Genomic DNA, 12382 nt, shown 5'->3' with positions numbered 1-12382 from the left:
ACGAGTATGTGAAACGATCATAATAGGCCGTTGGCCGACTTCCGGACTGTGTGTCCTGCCAATAGTATGTCAAGTGGTGCGTAGGTGGCTGCCCGCGGAGAGTTGTTCCTCGAATCCCAGCATCATCCCAGGGGCTTCCCCAGGATCCAATCCATGCCGTGAGGGGGAATTGTGGGCCAGATCCCGGGGTCGTGGTGAAATCTCCGGGGCTGGTCATCGTAGGTCACTCGCCAGTGGCCAGCCGTCACCTGGAAAGCTGGAATGGAGATGGAACATTGCGCAGTTGGGGGCTCTCCAAGTCGCTCGGACCGATTGTCAATGTCACCTTGTCTCGTGGTGAGAGTGAGGGGAAGTACTTAGCTGTTGGGAGCCGTTCTCCTTCTCATCGTCACCTCCTCCTCGCCTCACCGACTGTGATTGTCCTCTCACCTCATCTCTGGAGCCTCTGGCGCTCGTCTCCCGCTGACGCCAACCCCCACAGGTTCAACTCCAGCCACCTCCAAAAAAAGATGCGCCTCTCCCGCTTCTTTGCAGCGGCCCTGCTCAGCCATCACGCCCTGGCTGCTCCCAACCCCAACCAGGACGACATGGCCATGGACTCCTCGTCTCCCCAGTTCTATAATTCAGCCCGTCACACCGGCGCCGACCCCTTCGTGCTGTGGGATGCCGCCAGCGCCCGGTACTACGCCTACTCCACCGAGGGCGCCGACGACGGCTTCAACTTTGCCATCTACAGCAGCCCTGACCTGTCCACGTGGCAGAAGCACCCCGGCGGTGTCCTCAAGGCCTGTCGCGATGCCAACATGAGACCTCTGGAGGGCGGCCAGGCCTGCTGGGCCCGCGACTGGTTCTGGGCCCCCGAGACATACCACAACCCCAAGACGGGCTGGTACTTCTTCTTCTTCGCCGGCCGCCTGCGCGAGGACCTGGCCAAGGACCACTTCCGCTACTCGGCCTTTGAGGAGCCGTCCAAGATTGGTGTCGCCGTGTCCCGCTCACCGACGGGGCCGTTTCGGGAGATTGAGTCCAAGCCCATCGACTACTACCCCTTTGACCCGGACTACCACGACGTCAACCTCATCATGGACGACAAGCAGATGCTGCCGCCCCAGACGCTCGAGGAGGGCCAGACGGCGCCCAAGGGCACCTACATCCCCACCATCGACGTCAACATCTTCTTCGACGAGGATGACCGCATCTACCTCTACGTCTCGCGCAACGCCTACCGCAACTGGAACTGGGACGCCGACCTCGGCAAGTACATCGAGGAGTCCAACATCATCGTCGTCGAGATGGACCGCGCCTGGTGGGACGACCCCTCGGCGTCGACCATGCCCGAGATCATCGCCTCGCAGCGCAACGTCCACGCCGACGACGCGCCCCCCCTGCCCGCAGACATCGCCTCCTACAGCGGCACCGGCGAGATCGGCGACCCCCCGCGCAAGGACGGCTGGAAGACGGTCATCTCGTACGGCGCCGACCCCCAGCCGTGGGAGAACTTCCACGTCGACGACTACGCCAAGTTCAACGGCACCAAGAAGGACCGCCGCTGGTCCGAGGGGAGCACCCTTATCCGCCGCGCCGATTCCGACACGGGGAAGCCCGTCTACCTGCTCACCTACAGCGCCAACAACTACGAGGCGTCCAACTACGGTGTCGGCTTCGCCACGGCCGAGTCCCCCCTGGGGCCCTTCCGCAAGTCCGTCGCCAACCCGGTGCTCTCGCAGGCGCCCGACGCCGAGGTGCCCATCTACTCGACGGGCCACGGAAGCATCGTCGCGTCGCCCCCGCGACGCCCGGATGAGGAGGTTGGCGCGCAGGACGTGACACGGCAGACTCCACAAGGATCCGAGCTCTTCTACGTCCACCACGCCCGCAACGACACGACACACGGCCGGTCCATCTTCACGACTCGCATGACGCTCGACGAGGCGGCCGTGCATTTCGGCAGCGACGATGCGATCCGCATGCACCTGACCCCGCTGGATCAGCCCCTGCCAAAGAACACATACCCAATCAACATGGAGGCGCGCTGTTCCAGGGGCAGCAACTGGGAGCGCCAGTTCCACGTCCGGGTGTCTTCCAAGCCCGGAGCCCCGTTTGACCTCCGGGAGGGCTCCAACAGAGTCATTGCGTACCCGGGAAGCAAGGAGCCGACGTCCATTGAGGATGGCAGGTGGCAAGGCTCGTTTATCCTGAAATTCGACGGCGTAGTAGTAAAACTGGCGTATCAGAGGCAAAGTGTCGATGGCAGTTGGTCAACCGTTGACAGCACATGGACTCTCTGTATATGATTTTTGTTTAATACCTAGCGTGTTAGATTCTGAAGATATCAGCCCACCTTCAGTAGTATGTCTCAAGTAACCATCTCTCGAGTAGAAGAGAGGCCCAATATGAGTAAGCGAATCAAGCGACAAATTTCCCGATGTCCTCTTCTCTAAGCGCCGAGGCGGCCATTGGAAGCTGAGTGCCGCAGCCCGGCCCCGTGCCCCGGCCCTGCAGATTACAGAAGTGCAGAACTGCACAGCCGCAGATGCGGGACAAGTCACAGGATGGATCTCCGCCTCATGGTCCTGGCCGCACTCCCACGCCCCTCCTTCCGTCGCAATTGCAGCGTGAGACACCATGGCCGACGCGCTGGGCATCGTCGGCGTCATTGGCGTTGCGGCCCAGATCATACAGATTGGCGTTCGCCTCGGCCAGGACTGGAAGAGCGCGCCCGCCGACGTGCGGAGCTTTCTGTCCGAGCTGCAGGCCCTCAAGCTCGTCCTCACCGAGGCCAACGACAACATTGTCCGCAGCAGCGACTTTCGCGATGCCTTTGAAGGAAGCCACTCGACGCTGCTATCGCAGTTCGGCAGCGACGCGGAGGACCATGCCAAGCCAGCGTCGGGAGGCCGAGTCCTTATCGCAACGTGCTCAAGGGAGCTGCACGCCCTGCTGAAAGAGTTGCAGGCCCAGGCCCGGGGTCATCAGCTCGGCTGGGAGAGGCTCAAGGGCGCTTTCAAGGCTGCAAAAACACGCGAGGCCGTCCAGAATCTCTACCGGTACTGCCAGTCCCTCAACTGGATGCTCGCTATCGACTCTCTGGCTTTAGAGGTGAGGACGCATCTCGATATTCGAGGCATGAGGGCCGAGCAGAAGGTTTTGCACAAAGAGGTCATGGAAGAGCAGTCCGACTGGCGCAAAGAGGACACCAAGGCCACAGCGACCGTGATAGACAACTTGGACCACCTCATGCGTGAGCAAAAGGAGTCATCCGAAGCTACGGAGAAGCACCAGTCCGAGGTTTCGAAGCGCCTCCCGGTTCTGGATAAGTTCATCCATGATGATAAAGGTGCGGCTTGGAGGGCGGCTTCGAGGGAAGCTTCGAAATTGCATCAGCTAACTGAGCACCACGACAGACGAAAAAACTAGAAAGCTGATTACTTGGTTTTCGAGTCTTCCGAGCCGAGAGAAGCAAACTTTTGTCCTCAAGAGTCGGCATCCAGACACGGGTAGCTTCCTGCTTGAGAGCAAGGAATTCGACAGTTGGGTGCACGGCAACGAGAGGATCCTCTGGTGCATCGGTGCCCCGGGGACAGGCAAAACTGTCCTGGCCTCCGCCGTCGTGTCGACCCTGGAGACGACAGTGGCTTCATCCGAGGTTGCAACAGCATACCTTTACTGTACCCACGGGGAGAGAAATAATCAGACCATCGAAGAGATGGTCGGAAGTCTCATCCAGCAGCTGCTGTGGCAAAGGCCGGTCCCCAATGACACCATCAACCTTTACAACTCGCACAAGGACTTCGGTACAAGACCGAGTCTTGCGGAGCTTTCCGCTCAGCTCGAGATCCTGTCCTCCATGTTCTCAAAAGTATACATTGTCGTCGATGCTTTGGATGAGTGCCCGGATTTGAACAACACCCGGAGATCGCTCATTGCCCACTTGCGCAAACTAAACTCACAGGTCCGCCTTCTCTTCACCTCGAGGCCCCTAGGGATCTTGGCAGATCTCAAGGATGCCTCCCGCTTCTCAATTGTCTCTCCAGAGGAAGACATGCGAAAGTACATTTCAACACAGATTCAGCAGGAGCCGCGATTGCTGGCTCTCTGCCAGAAGCACGTTGGCCTAGAGGCGGAAATACTCGATCAGATCATCGCAAAGGCTGATGGAATGTAGGTCCGCACCACAAAATACGTCCTACTTTTTTCTGACTCTCTTCATAGGTTCCTTATGGCCAAGCTGCATATTCAGTCGATCGCAGGGCAGCTGAGGCTCGGGACCGTCCGCAAGGCACTAGCAACCCTGCCGGAGAGGTTAAACGACACATACAACGATACGATGAACCGAATCGAGAGAGGTCAAGACACGCAGCAGAGTGAGCTCGCAATGAGACTTCTTATGCTGCTCTCAAAAAGTTTCGCCGTGCTAACATTGGCCGAGGTCCAGCACGCCTTACTAGCCATGGAGATTGCCGAGGACGAGGAGTTTGATCCATCCGACATGTATGCCTCAGACCTTCTGCTCACCATCTGCGGCGGCCTCGTTATCCTGGAGGACGAGACGTCTTTTCTTCGCTTTGTCCACCACACGGCAGAAACATACTTTGAGGCGAACAGCGAGCGACTCTTCGAAGACGCCGACCTCCAGCTAACGTTAGCATGTCTCAACTACCTTAGCCTTGAAAATTTTGCATCTGGACTTTGCGAGACAGCCGATGAACTGAACCTTCGCGTCGAATCATTTGGCTTCTATGAATACTCGGTTGAATTCTGGGGGGATCATGCGCGCAAGTGCTCGAATCACCATGACGCTGTCATGGCTTTTTTAAGACAGACAAAGAAAGTGGCTGCAGCCACACAGAGGCTCCTGTCCGACCATCGTTATTATAAACCCGTCTTTGGCGGCAACAACCTCCATGCGACAATGGGAAGCGTCCATTTGGCTGCGTACTTTGGACTCGGAGATGTGCTCAGCACCTTGCTTGGCGAAGGCCAGGATCCTGGCTCGAAAGATAGCTGGGGCATGAGTCCTCTGTCTTGGGCGGCGGATCGTGGGCACACGGCTCTCGTAAAAAAGCTACTGGGACTTGGAGTGGACGTGGACTCAAAAGCCAGTCTTAAAGGCCACGAGTGCCGGACGCCCCTATCTTTCGCCGCCCGGTCCGGCTACGCCGACGTGGTGGAATTATTGCTCGAGCAAGGCGCCGACCCAAGCTCAAGACAGCAGTCTGCGCGTTTGAAAGGGGCCCCCCGTTGGGCAATTTCCAAGGCCGGAGACAATCGACGGTACTTTATAGATCATTTATGCAAGGAGACAACGTGGCTTGACCCCCGTAAGCGCTTTCTTCTCAAAAGTAAAGGCGGGGGGTCCAAAAGTCCCGAGAAAAACCAGCAAGTGCTCAAGGAAAACCCAGGAAGAGTCCTCGGCGCAACGCCTCTACACAAAGCCGCCTATGGCGGGCATGAGACGGCCGTCCGCTTACTCCTCCGCAGGGACGGTGTAGAGGTCGACTGTTACGATAACCAGGAAAGAACACCGCTGTCGGGGGCTGCCGAGTGCGGGCATGAGACTATCGTCAAGCTCCTTCTTGAGGAGGGTGCGGACCCGAATTCTCATGGATGCTCGCTACCACCCGCATCTGTCCTTCGAAGAGATATCGAGAGCAACCGCCTCTATTTTGTTGATCATGTCCAGCGCTCAACATCGTGGAATGATCCGAGAGTGCTATTCAGGCCTGGAATGGAAACTCATGGCTGGATCTCCCATGGCGCGACCCCCATTGGATATGCAGCTGCGGCCGGTCGCGAGGCCGTAGTCAGTATGCTGATCGCTGCTGGTGCCAACGTTGACTGGGAGGACCATCTTGGTAGGACGCCGCTGCTCTATGCCGCCCGGTTCGGGCATCTAGGTATCGTGCGACTACTACTGTCCACAGAGAATGTCAGGGTAAGCCACACAGACGATTGGAAGCGCACACCACTTGATTACGCCAGGGGGCACCGCCATTCCGATGTCGTGAAGGACCTGGAAGAGGCGATTGCACGCAGAGATGCCGCTATTGAATTATCAAGGGCTAAGGAAAGGTCGATGAAGAGACTTTACGCACGCAGAGAATGCTTGTGGATGTATCAAGACAGGGTGAAGTCGTATAGACTCAAGCCGTCAAAGTACAGACAGGTAAAGTGGAAGAGGAGGATGGCGTCGCGCATACGCAGACGTGAACGGTCCAAAGAGATCAATGATGCCGAAGGCGGCGAGGAAGACAGCCCACAGCCATCAGTATAAATATAGGAACTTATACAAAGGGTGAAATCATAGATAAAAATGTTGTGCCGGGGAGCTGACTTTAGAGTCGCGTCTTGATGATGGGAAGTTCCCAGCGTTCAAGGCGCGTAAAGAGAGACGTCAAAAAGTCGGACCATTGACAGCCAAAGTGGAACCACCTCCCAGCCTACCCGTGGAAGTTGCACCCATGTCTATCGCACCTACGAGTTACTCCGTACGAGAATCCGTACCTCTAGCTACATCTGCCTTTTGCCGATCACGACACGTCAATTGAGCTTCGCGGTCTCGCCAGTGTCTCTCTCTGAGGACAGAACTCACAATGGAGGCCGCTGCCGTCCGATTACTACCGGCGTCCAGTGCCTGCCGCACCACAAGACTTGCCGCAAGAACCTGCGTCGCATGTGCAGCATCGACTTCATCCTCCAGGCGCTTCTCAGCTCTGAACCGGCCTCCGCCAAACTACCCAGGCCATGTGCCTCTCACCCGGGTAGAGCGCGCTGCGCTCGCCGTGGGCTCCAGCGTCATGTCCCTTATTGACCCTTACCGCCATGGTGCGTTAGGTCTTCTCACACATTAGAATCCCACAGCTAACAGGCCGCTCCCCACAGATCTGATCGCCGCCCTCGGCGAGGCGACCGCGACACCCTACTTCATCTACCGCCTCCGCGACGCCATGCTCGCCGACTCGACCGGCCGCCGCATCCTCCGCCTCCGCCCGCGCATCAGTTCCAAAACCCTCTCCGTCGAGAAACTCCGCCAGCTCCCCGAAAATACGGTCGGCCGCGCATACGTCGACTGGCTCGACCGCGAGGGCGTCTCGCCCGACACGCGCTCGCAGGTGCGCTACATCGATGACGAGGAGTGCGCCTACGTCATGCAGCGCTACCGCGAGTGTCACGACTTTTACCATGCCGTCACGGGCCTACCCATTGTGCGCGAGGGCGAGGTCGCCCTCAAGGCCTTTGAATTTGCCAACACCCTCATTCCCATGACGGGCCTGAGTATGTTCGCCGTCGGCACCATGAAACCCCAGGAGCGGAGACGCTTCTGGACCATCTACCTACCCTGGGCGCTGAGGAATGGCGCTCGCAGCAGGGAGGTGCTTAATGTCTTCTGGGAGGAGGAGCTCGAGCGGGATGTCAACGATTTGCGGGCCGAGCTGGGGATTGAGCGGCCGCCAGATCTACGAAATATACGCAAGAGGGAGCGCGAGGAGAAGAAACGCCAGAAGGAGATGCAGAGCCAGGGCTACTAGTGTCGACAGCCCGGCCATGTGATACTAGATGTATTATTACCAGCACGAGCGTGCTAGCCTGTACCAACAGCTATAGCCCTAATCCATCGGCTCCAAATGCTCATTCCACATATAGAATGCCCGCATCTTCCCAGTGTCCATGTGGTATCTCGCTTATAAGTCCAGGAAATCGTCGTCGTCATCGTCCCACGCCTTCCGCCTGCTCACTACAATCTTCTCCTCCTCCTGCTTGCTTGCCACAGCGTTCAGGAGCTCCTTGAGCTGCTCCTCCGTCACCTTCTGCCTCAGCTGGCCCGATTGCGCCAGCATGATGAGTCGGTTCTCCACATCGGTCGCTCGCTGCTCTTTGACGAGACGGATCCGTCCGAGGCGGTCCGCAGCCTCTGGGTGGAGGATCTGGCTGAGGATATGTTGGCGCGCTTCTTCTTGCTTCCTGGCACATCGTAAGAATTTTGAAGAAAAAAAAACATAGCCAGTAATACTGCGAAATGACATACTGCTGCTTCTGTTGCTCGTCCTGCCCGCCAGAGGATCGCTGGCCGCCCGACTGGCCGTCGCCGCCTTGGGCCTTGAGCTGCTCCAAACGAGCTTTGCGGATCTGACAAGGTAAGTTACTTGGGTTAAAATATAGACAATTCTTCGAAACCATACCTGCTCGAGCTCAGAATCGTCCATTTTGAAGATATCGTGCTTCAGGGACAAGGTTCGTGTGAATTTGCGATGATCGCGGGGTGCGGAATGCTTTAGGCTCTTGGAGGGGCAAGTCGCCAACATCACCTGATGACTAATCCAGGGCGCTCAGGATCTCAGCGAGAACAAAGTTAAAGTCAACAGACCGTAGGAAATGCTTGAGCTCACGTGCATCAATCCCAAATTCTAGGGACTGTAAGTCACTTAATATATGCTTATTGATCCGTGGGAGCTATCCGTCTATCCGATGACCGCCCGTTCACCCAGTACGCCGGCTATGCCACAAGGAAAACATTACTGTACAGTTGTCTCATCTCACAGGTGCCTCCGATACCTAAACCCAAGCTCCGAAGGGACAGAGGTTTCCTCCAAAGGTATATATGAGTTGAGCTTTTCAACACCTTGAGAATGCCGCGCCTTGACCATATCAGTCATCATAGTGTTGAACCGTAGGTCAATGCCCATCTGCCGGCCGCGGCGGATGAAGAACCCATTCAAATAATTAACGTCCGTAGGCAAGCCTCTTTCGAGCTGCCTTACCAAAAAGCTTGGTTGGCTTCGCTTCGCCAAGATTTCGTTGTATAGGAGCCTTCGGATGCCCCTCCCCTGAACGAAGTCGCGAATAACAATAGATCCCCGAAGCTCTGGCATATTCTCCAGCACCTCAATAATCTCAGACAGAAGCCGGTTCATCATTCGGTCTGCTGAAGGATTCTGGAGCAAGCCTTGGTATGATAAATCCAAGAGCACACAAACTGTCTCCGCCACAGAGTTGAAGATGATGGATGGCAACTTGAATCGTAGCCATTGGTCATATTCAGCCATGGAAGAGTTCAGATCTTCGACACTCTCTAAACTCTTTACAAAGTTGGTCCGCATCTCAACTTTGCGCTGTAGTTCCTGGGTGCGTATGGTGGTCGTAGGAGGCGTCGTCACCATTAGCTGGCCAAACCTAAGCGTCTTGACGGCGTCAAACTTGCGATTAAAGGCAAGTTTGTGGCTCATGTGGCCAAGCAGGAAATCGGGAGTCGCCTTGGATCCCGCAAAAACTTTCCTTCTCACGTCCTCGAGGACTCCCAAGCCGTCACTCATCAGACATACTGTGGTGTCTTTGGTGATACGATTCTTCACCGATTCCAGGGCAGCTACTGCCTCATGCCCATGCCCAGTAAGAATAAGCTGGTCGATATGCGAGTTATCCTCCTTCTTTTCCCCCTCTTGAATGGCGGCATTCTTCTCAACCACTGGCGCCGCACGCTGATTGGCCGAGCGGGCTCTCTGTATGTTGCGGTACTTGGTAGAATATTGCCTCGGCGTCCATCCCAGCATTTCAACTGATTCATACAGCCCCGAAAGTGCGTGCGCAATGAACTTCGACCTCTCGTCCTCGCCCAATATGTGTATCTTGTGCACCGTGGGCGATCTTGCAGCTTCGGCGGGAAGTAACACCGACGGAACGTATGAGTTTATGTCGGGTTGCGCTCTCGAAGTCGCGTTTGTGGTTGTCTGGGTTTTGATGGCTCCAGCCCATGGTCGGCGCGTCGGTGGAATGTCTCCTGGCATCGGAATCATGCGCGATTTGCGCTGGTCGTTACTCGAGGCCACTGTGCCATAGCACCTACTGGCCACCCGGCCCTCGCAATTGCTACAGCGGATGCATGGTGTTCGTCTCTGTAGTATCCTCGCGGATAACCGCGGTCGCGCGAAGCCAGCCACCTTGAAAGCTGTTGTGATAGCTAGCCCGGCAACGGGTGTGAGGGCCGCCTCGTGGAGGTCGGATCGTATTCGAAATTACCGGGCGTGTGCGCACATACGGCGAGCAAGGACACAGGAGATAGGGTCGCTGGAAGGGGGAGGAAACCAAAGGAGTCAATCGGGTGGCAACGGGTGGATGGGAGGGAAACCAGGGAAATCGGATAGGACTCATAGGAGACGCCTTGCCGACACTTTTTTCCTTGGCCCCACATGGAAACAAAGCCCCGGTAGAAGCATCTCTACCACATGCAACCTGCATTCTCAAAATCGTCAAAAGCTCTGCTCACATGAAATGAATATCATCGGACACACCGTACGACCTGTCAACGCCCCGGCCACAACCATTTCACAGTCATTTTGCTGGCTTCTCAGCAGAAATGGCGGACATCAAAGATATCACGCCGCAGCTGGACAAGCTGGACTCTCAGCTGGATGATCTCGAGGAGGCAATGAAGCCTCTCTTAAGCAACCTTCAGGAAATGTCTTCCCAGCTCCCACTGTTAGACAAGGCGAAACTGTTTTCTCTCACAGCCTACGCTATCGAGTCATTATTATTCTGTATGCCTCATTCACTCCGCGCATCCAGACTGCTCATTCGCTGACTTGCTCGTCACAGCTTCACTAAAACTGCAGGGTGCCGATGCCCAGAATCATGCTGTTTTCACTGAACTCAAGCGGATCCAGCAATACTTTGCCAAGATTAAGACCGCAGAGGAACCAGAGGCTCCGAGGAATCTGACCGTCAACCAAGAGGCTGCCGCACGCATGCTCAAATCAGACTTGGTAAGACCTCGCGAGAATGCGCAGCTGTGAGCTCATGCTAACTCTATATACAGTCTGATAACAAAGCTATGAGTGAAAAGCTCGCGGAAAAGATTGCTGCAGAGCGCGCCAAGGCCCTCCTCAAGTCCATGGAGAACAAGAAGCGCCCTGCTGAGGACTCGCCGCAGGCTTCAGGCGGATCGGCCCCTGAAGGGCAAAAGAGCAAGAAGTCCAAGAAGGGCAAGGATAAGGACAAGAGCAAGAAGAAGAAGAGCAAGGACTGAAGCTGCGATCTTGGAATCTAACAAGGTCAACTACATCGGAAACGGATGAACACCCATCACCACTAACGAAAGCCGGTCTGCCGTCGAGGTCACACAAGGCCACACAAAGCCTATTCGCTCGGCTCGGGGCCTGAGAGTACAGATCTGGAACGGCAGAATTCAATGTTGCAATAAATTCAACACAATTTTCTATTTCCGCGGCCATCGCAATTCGCGAGCTGCAATTTTGGCGTTGAGGATGGATGGCATAGCACTGGGATAGAATATAGGGAATATGGATACCACTTTCTGATCATGCCAACGAAACAGCCGCAATAATTGAGAAATAGCAAACTCACGGCACAGCCACCTACGTAGAAACCGAATTGTACAACGAGCGTTTCTGACATTTCCCCAGATGAACCCCTAGTATGCAGGATGCATCAAACGGGGCACTAGCTGACACGGGCAATCCTTCCTCCATGATTGGTCAGGCACTCAACATCCACATTAAATCCGAGGCATCGGAACTTCAAGACTTCGTTCACCTTCCAGCATCCTCCTCCACCGCAACAACTCATCTCCAACCTACAACTCTCCCTCAAACCACAATCAAGATGCCTCGCCAACGCTCCGCCGGCCGCGCTCCCGCCTCCCGCGCCCCTGCGCGCCCCACCGCCGCTGCCTCGGCTCCTGCCCCCCAGCAGCACCGTCCTGCCACCACCATGGCCGCTCCTCAACAGCACGCCCCGGCTGCCCCGGCGGCGCCCGCGCCTGTGGCCTCGCAGGGTCCTGGTCTGCTCGGCCAGATGGCTAGCACCGCTGCGTAAGTCGTCCGCTCTCGTTGTTCGCGTTGTTCGCAATATACCAGGTCGACATGCCGGGTCAGCTCGGAGCAACTGTGCCCCGATATGTTCGGGCACAGGGCTTCAGATCTCTTGAAACATGGGCTAACCTTTTCTCTCCAGCGGTGTCGCGATCGGTTCCTCCATCGGCCACGCCATCGGTGGTCTCTTCTCCGGCGGCTCCTCCGAGCCTGCTCCCGCTCCCCAGGCCCAGGCTGTCCAGGCCCAGGCCGCTCCTTCCCAGGACAACCAGTGGAACGCCGGCAACTGCCAGGGCGCCGCCTCGCAGTTCACGCAGTGCATGGACGACCACAAGGGTGATATGCAGGTCTGCAACTGGTACCTTGAGCAGCTCAAGGCCTGCCAGGCTGCTGCCAAGAACTACTAGAGTGGAAGAACTTGTCGGGAAGAGCGCAGTTTTATAATGCGATAGCGTGGGAGCGGAAACGACACTATGCTTCACCAAGACATGCATGAATTTAGGGGGACTGATTAGGTTTTTGGGTTCTTTGAATTGTATACTAGAAGTACAACATGC

At 56.4% G+C, this 12382-nt stretch overlaps 7 protein-coding genes across 7 annotated transcripts; 5 read left to right on the top strand and 2 right to left on the bottom strand.

The window, feature by feature from the left end:
• Window positions 1-509: 509 nt before the first annotated feature.
• Window positions 510-2294, top strand: ACO1O0_005603 (glycosyl hydrolase; the record flags this gene model as incomplete). Its single annotated transcript, XM_083195018.1, has 1 exon — window positions 510-2294. The coding sequence occupies one exon, from the start codon at window positions 510-512 to the stop codon at window positions 2292-2294; it is 1785 nt and encodes a 594-aa protein (XP_083049931.1).
• Window positions 2295-2625: 331 nt separating this feature from the next.
• ACO1O0_005602 (uncharacterized protein) lies at window positions 2626-6274 on the top strand (the record flags this gene model as incomplete). The annotated part of the gene is made up of 3 exons (XM_083195017.1): window positions 2626-3337; window positions 3492-4161; window positions 4213-6274. 3 exons carry the CDS (start codon window positions 2626-2628, stop codon window positions 6272-6274), a joined length of 3444 nt encoding a protein of 1147 aa, XP_083049930.1.
• Window positions 6275-6593: 319 nt separating this feature from the next.
• Window positions 6594-7529, top strand: COQ4 (ubiquinone biosynthesis protein COQ4; the record flags this gene model as incomplete). Its single annotated transcript, XM_083195016.1, has 2 exons — window positions 6594-6825; window positions 6883-7529. The coding sequence occupies 2 exons, from the start codon at window positions 6594-6596 to the stop codon at window positions 7527-7529; spliced, it is 879 nt and encodes a 292-aa protein (XP_083049929.1).
• A 153-nt stretch (window positions 7530-7682) lies between these two features.
• Window positions 7683-8204, bottom strand: ACO1O0_005600 (PDCD5-related protein; the record flags this gene model as incomplete). The annotated part of the gene is made up of 3 exons (XM_083195015.1): window positions 7683-7962; window positions 8027-8127; window positions 8181-8204. The coding sequence occupies 3 exons, from the start codon at window positions 8202-8204 to the stop codon at window positions 7683-7685; spliced, it is 405 nt and encodes a 134-aa protein (XP_083049928.1).
• Window positions 8205-8313: 109 nt separating this feature from the next.
• On the bottom strand, window positions 8314-9548 carry ACO1O0_005599 (ketopantoate reductase PanE/ApbA C terminal-domain-containing protein; the record flags this gene model as incomplete). Its single annotated transcript, XM_083195014.1, has 2 exons — window positions 8314-8405; window positions 8621-9548. The coding sequence occupies 2 exons, from the start codon at window positions 9546-9548 to the stop codon at window positions 8314-8316; spliced, it is 1020 nt and encodes a 339-aa protein (XP_083049927.1).
• An 803-nt stretch (window positions 9549-10351) lies between these two features.
• On the top strand, window positions 10352-11020 carry ACO1O0_005598 (Sas10/Utp3/C1D family protein; the record flags this gene model as incomplete). Its single annotated transcript, XM_083195013.1, has 3 exons — window positions 10352-10532; window positions 10591-10757; window positions 10811-11020. 3 exons carry the CDS (start codon window positions 10352-10354, stop codon window positions 11018-11020), a joined length of 558 nt encoding a protein of 185 aa, XP_083049926.1.
• A 704-nt stretch (window positions 11021-11724) lies between these two features.
• ACO1O0_005597 (uncharacterized protein) lies at window positions 11725-12232 on the top strand (the record flags this gene model as incomplete). The annotated part of the gene is made up of 2 exons (XM_083195012.1): window positions 11725-11825; window positions 11968-12232. The coding sequence occupies 2 exons, from the start codon at window positions 11725-11727 to the stop codon at window positions 12230-12232; spliced, it is 366 nt and encodes a 121-aa protein (XP_083049925.1).
• Between the last annotated feature and the right edge of the window lie 150 nt (window positions 12233-12382).

This window comes from Amphichorda felina (genome assembly GCF_050947745.1).
Source record: "Amphichorda felina strain 45539 chromosome Unknown scaffold_5, whole genome shotgun sequence".
NCBI lineage: Eukaryota > Fungi > Ascomycota > Sordariomycetes > Hypocreales > Bionectriaceae > Amphichorda > Amphichorda felina.
Note: the sequence above shows the minus strand (reverse complement) of the source record. Positions and strands in the feature narration are given on the sequence as shown.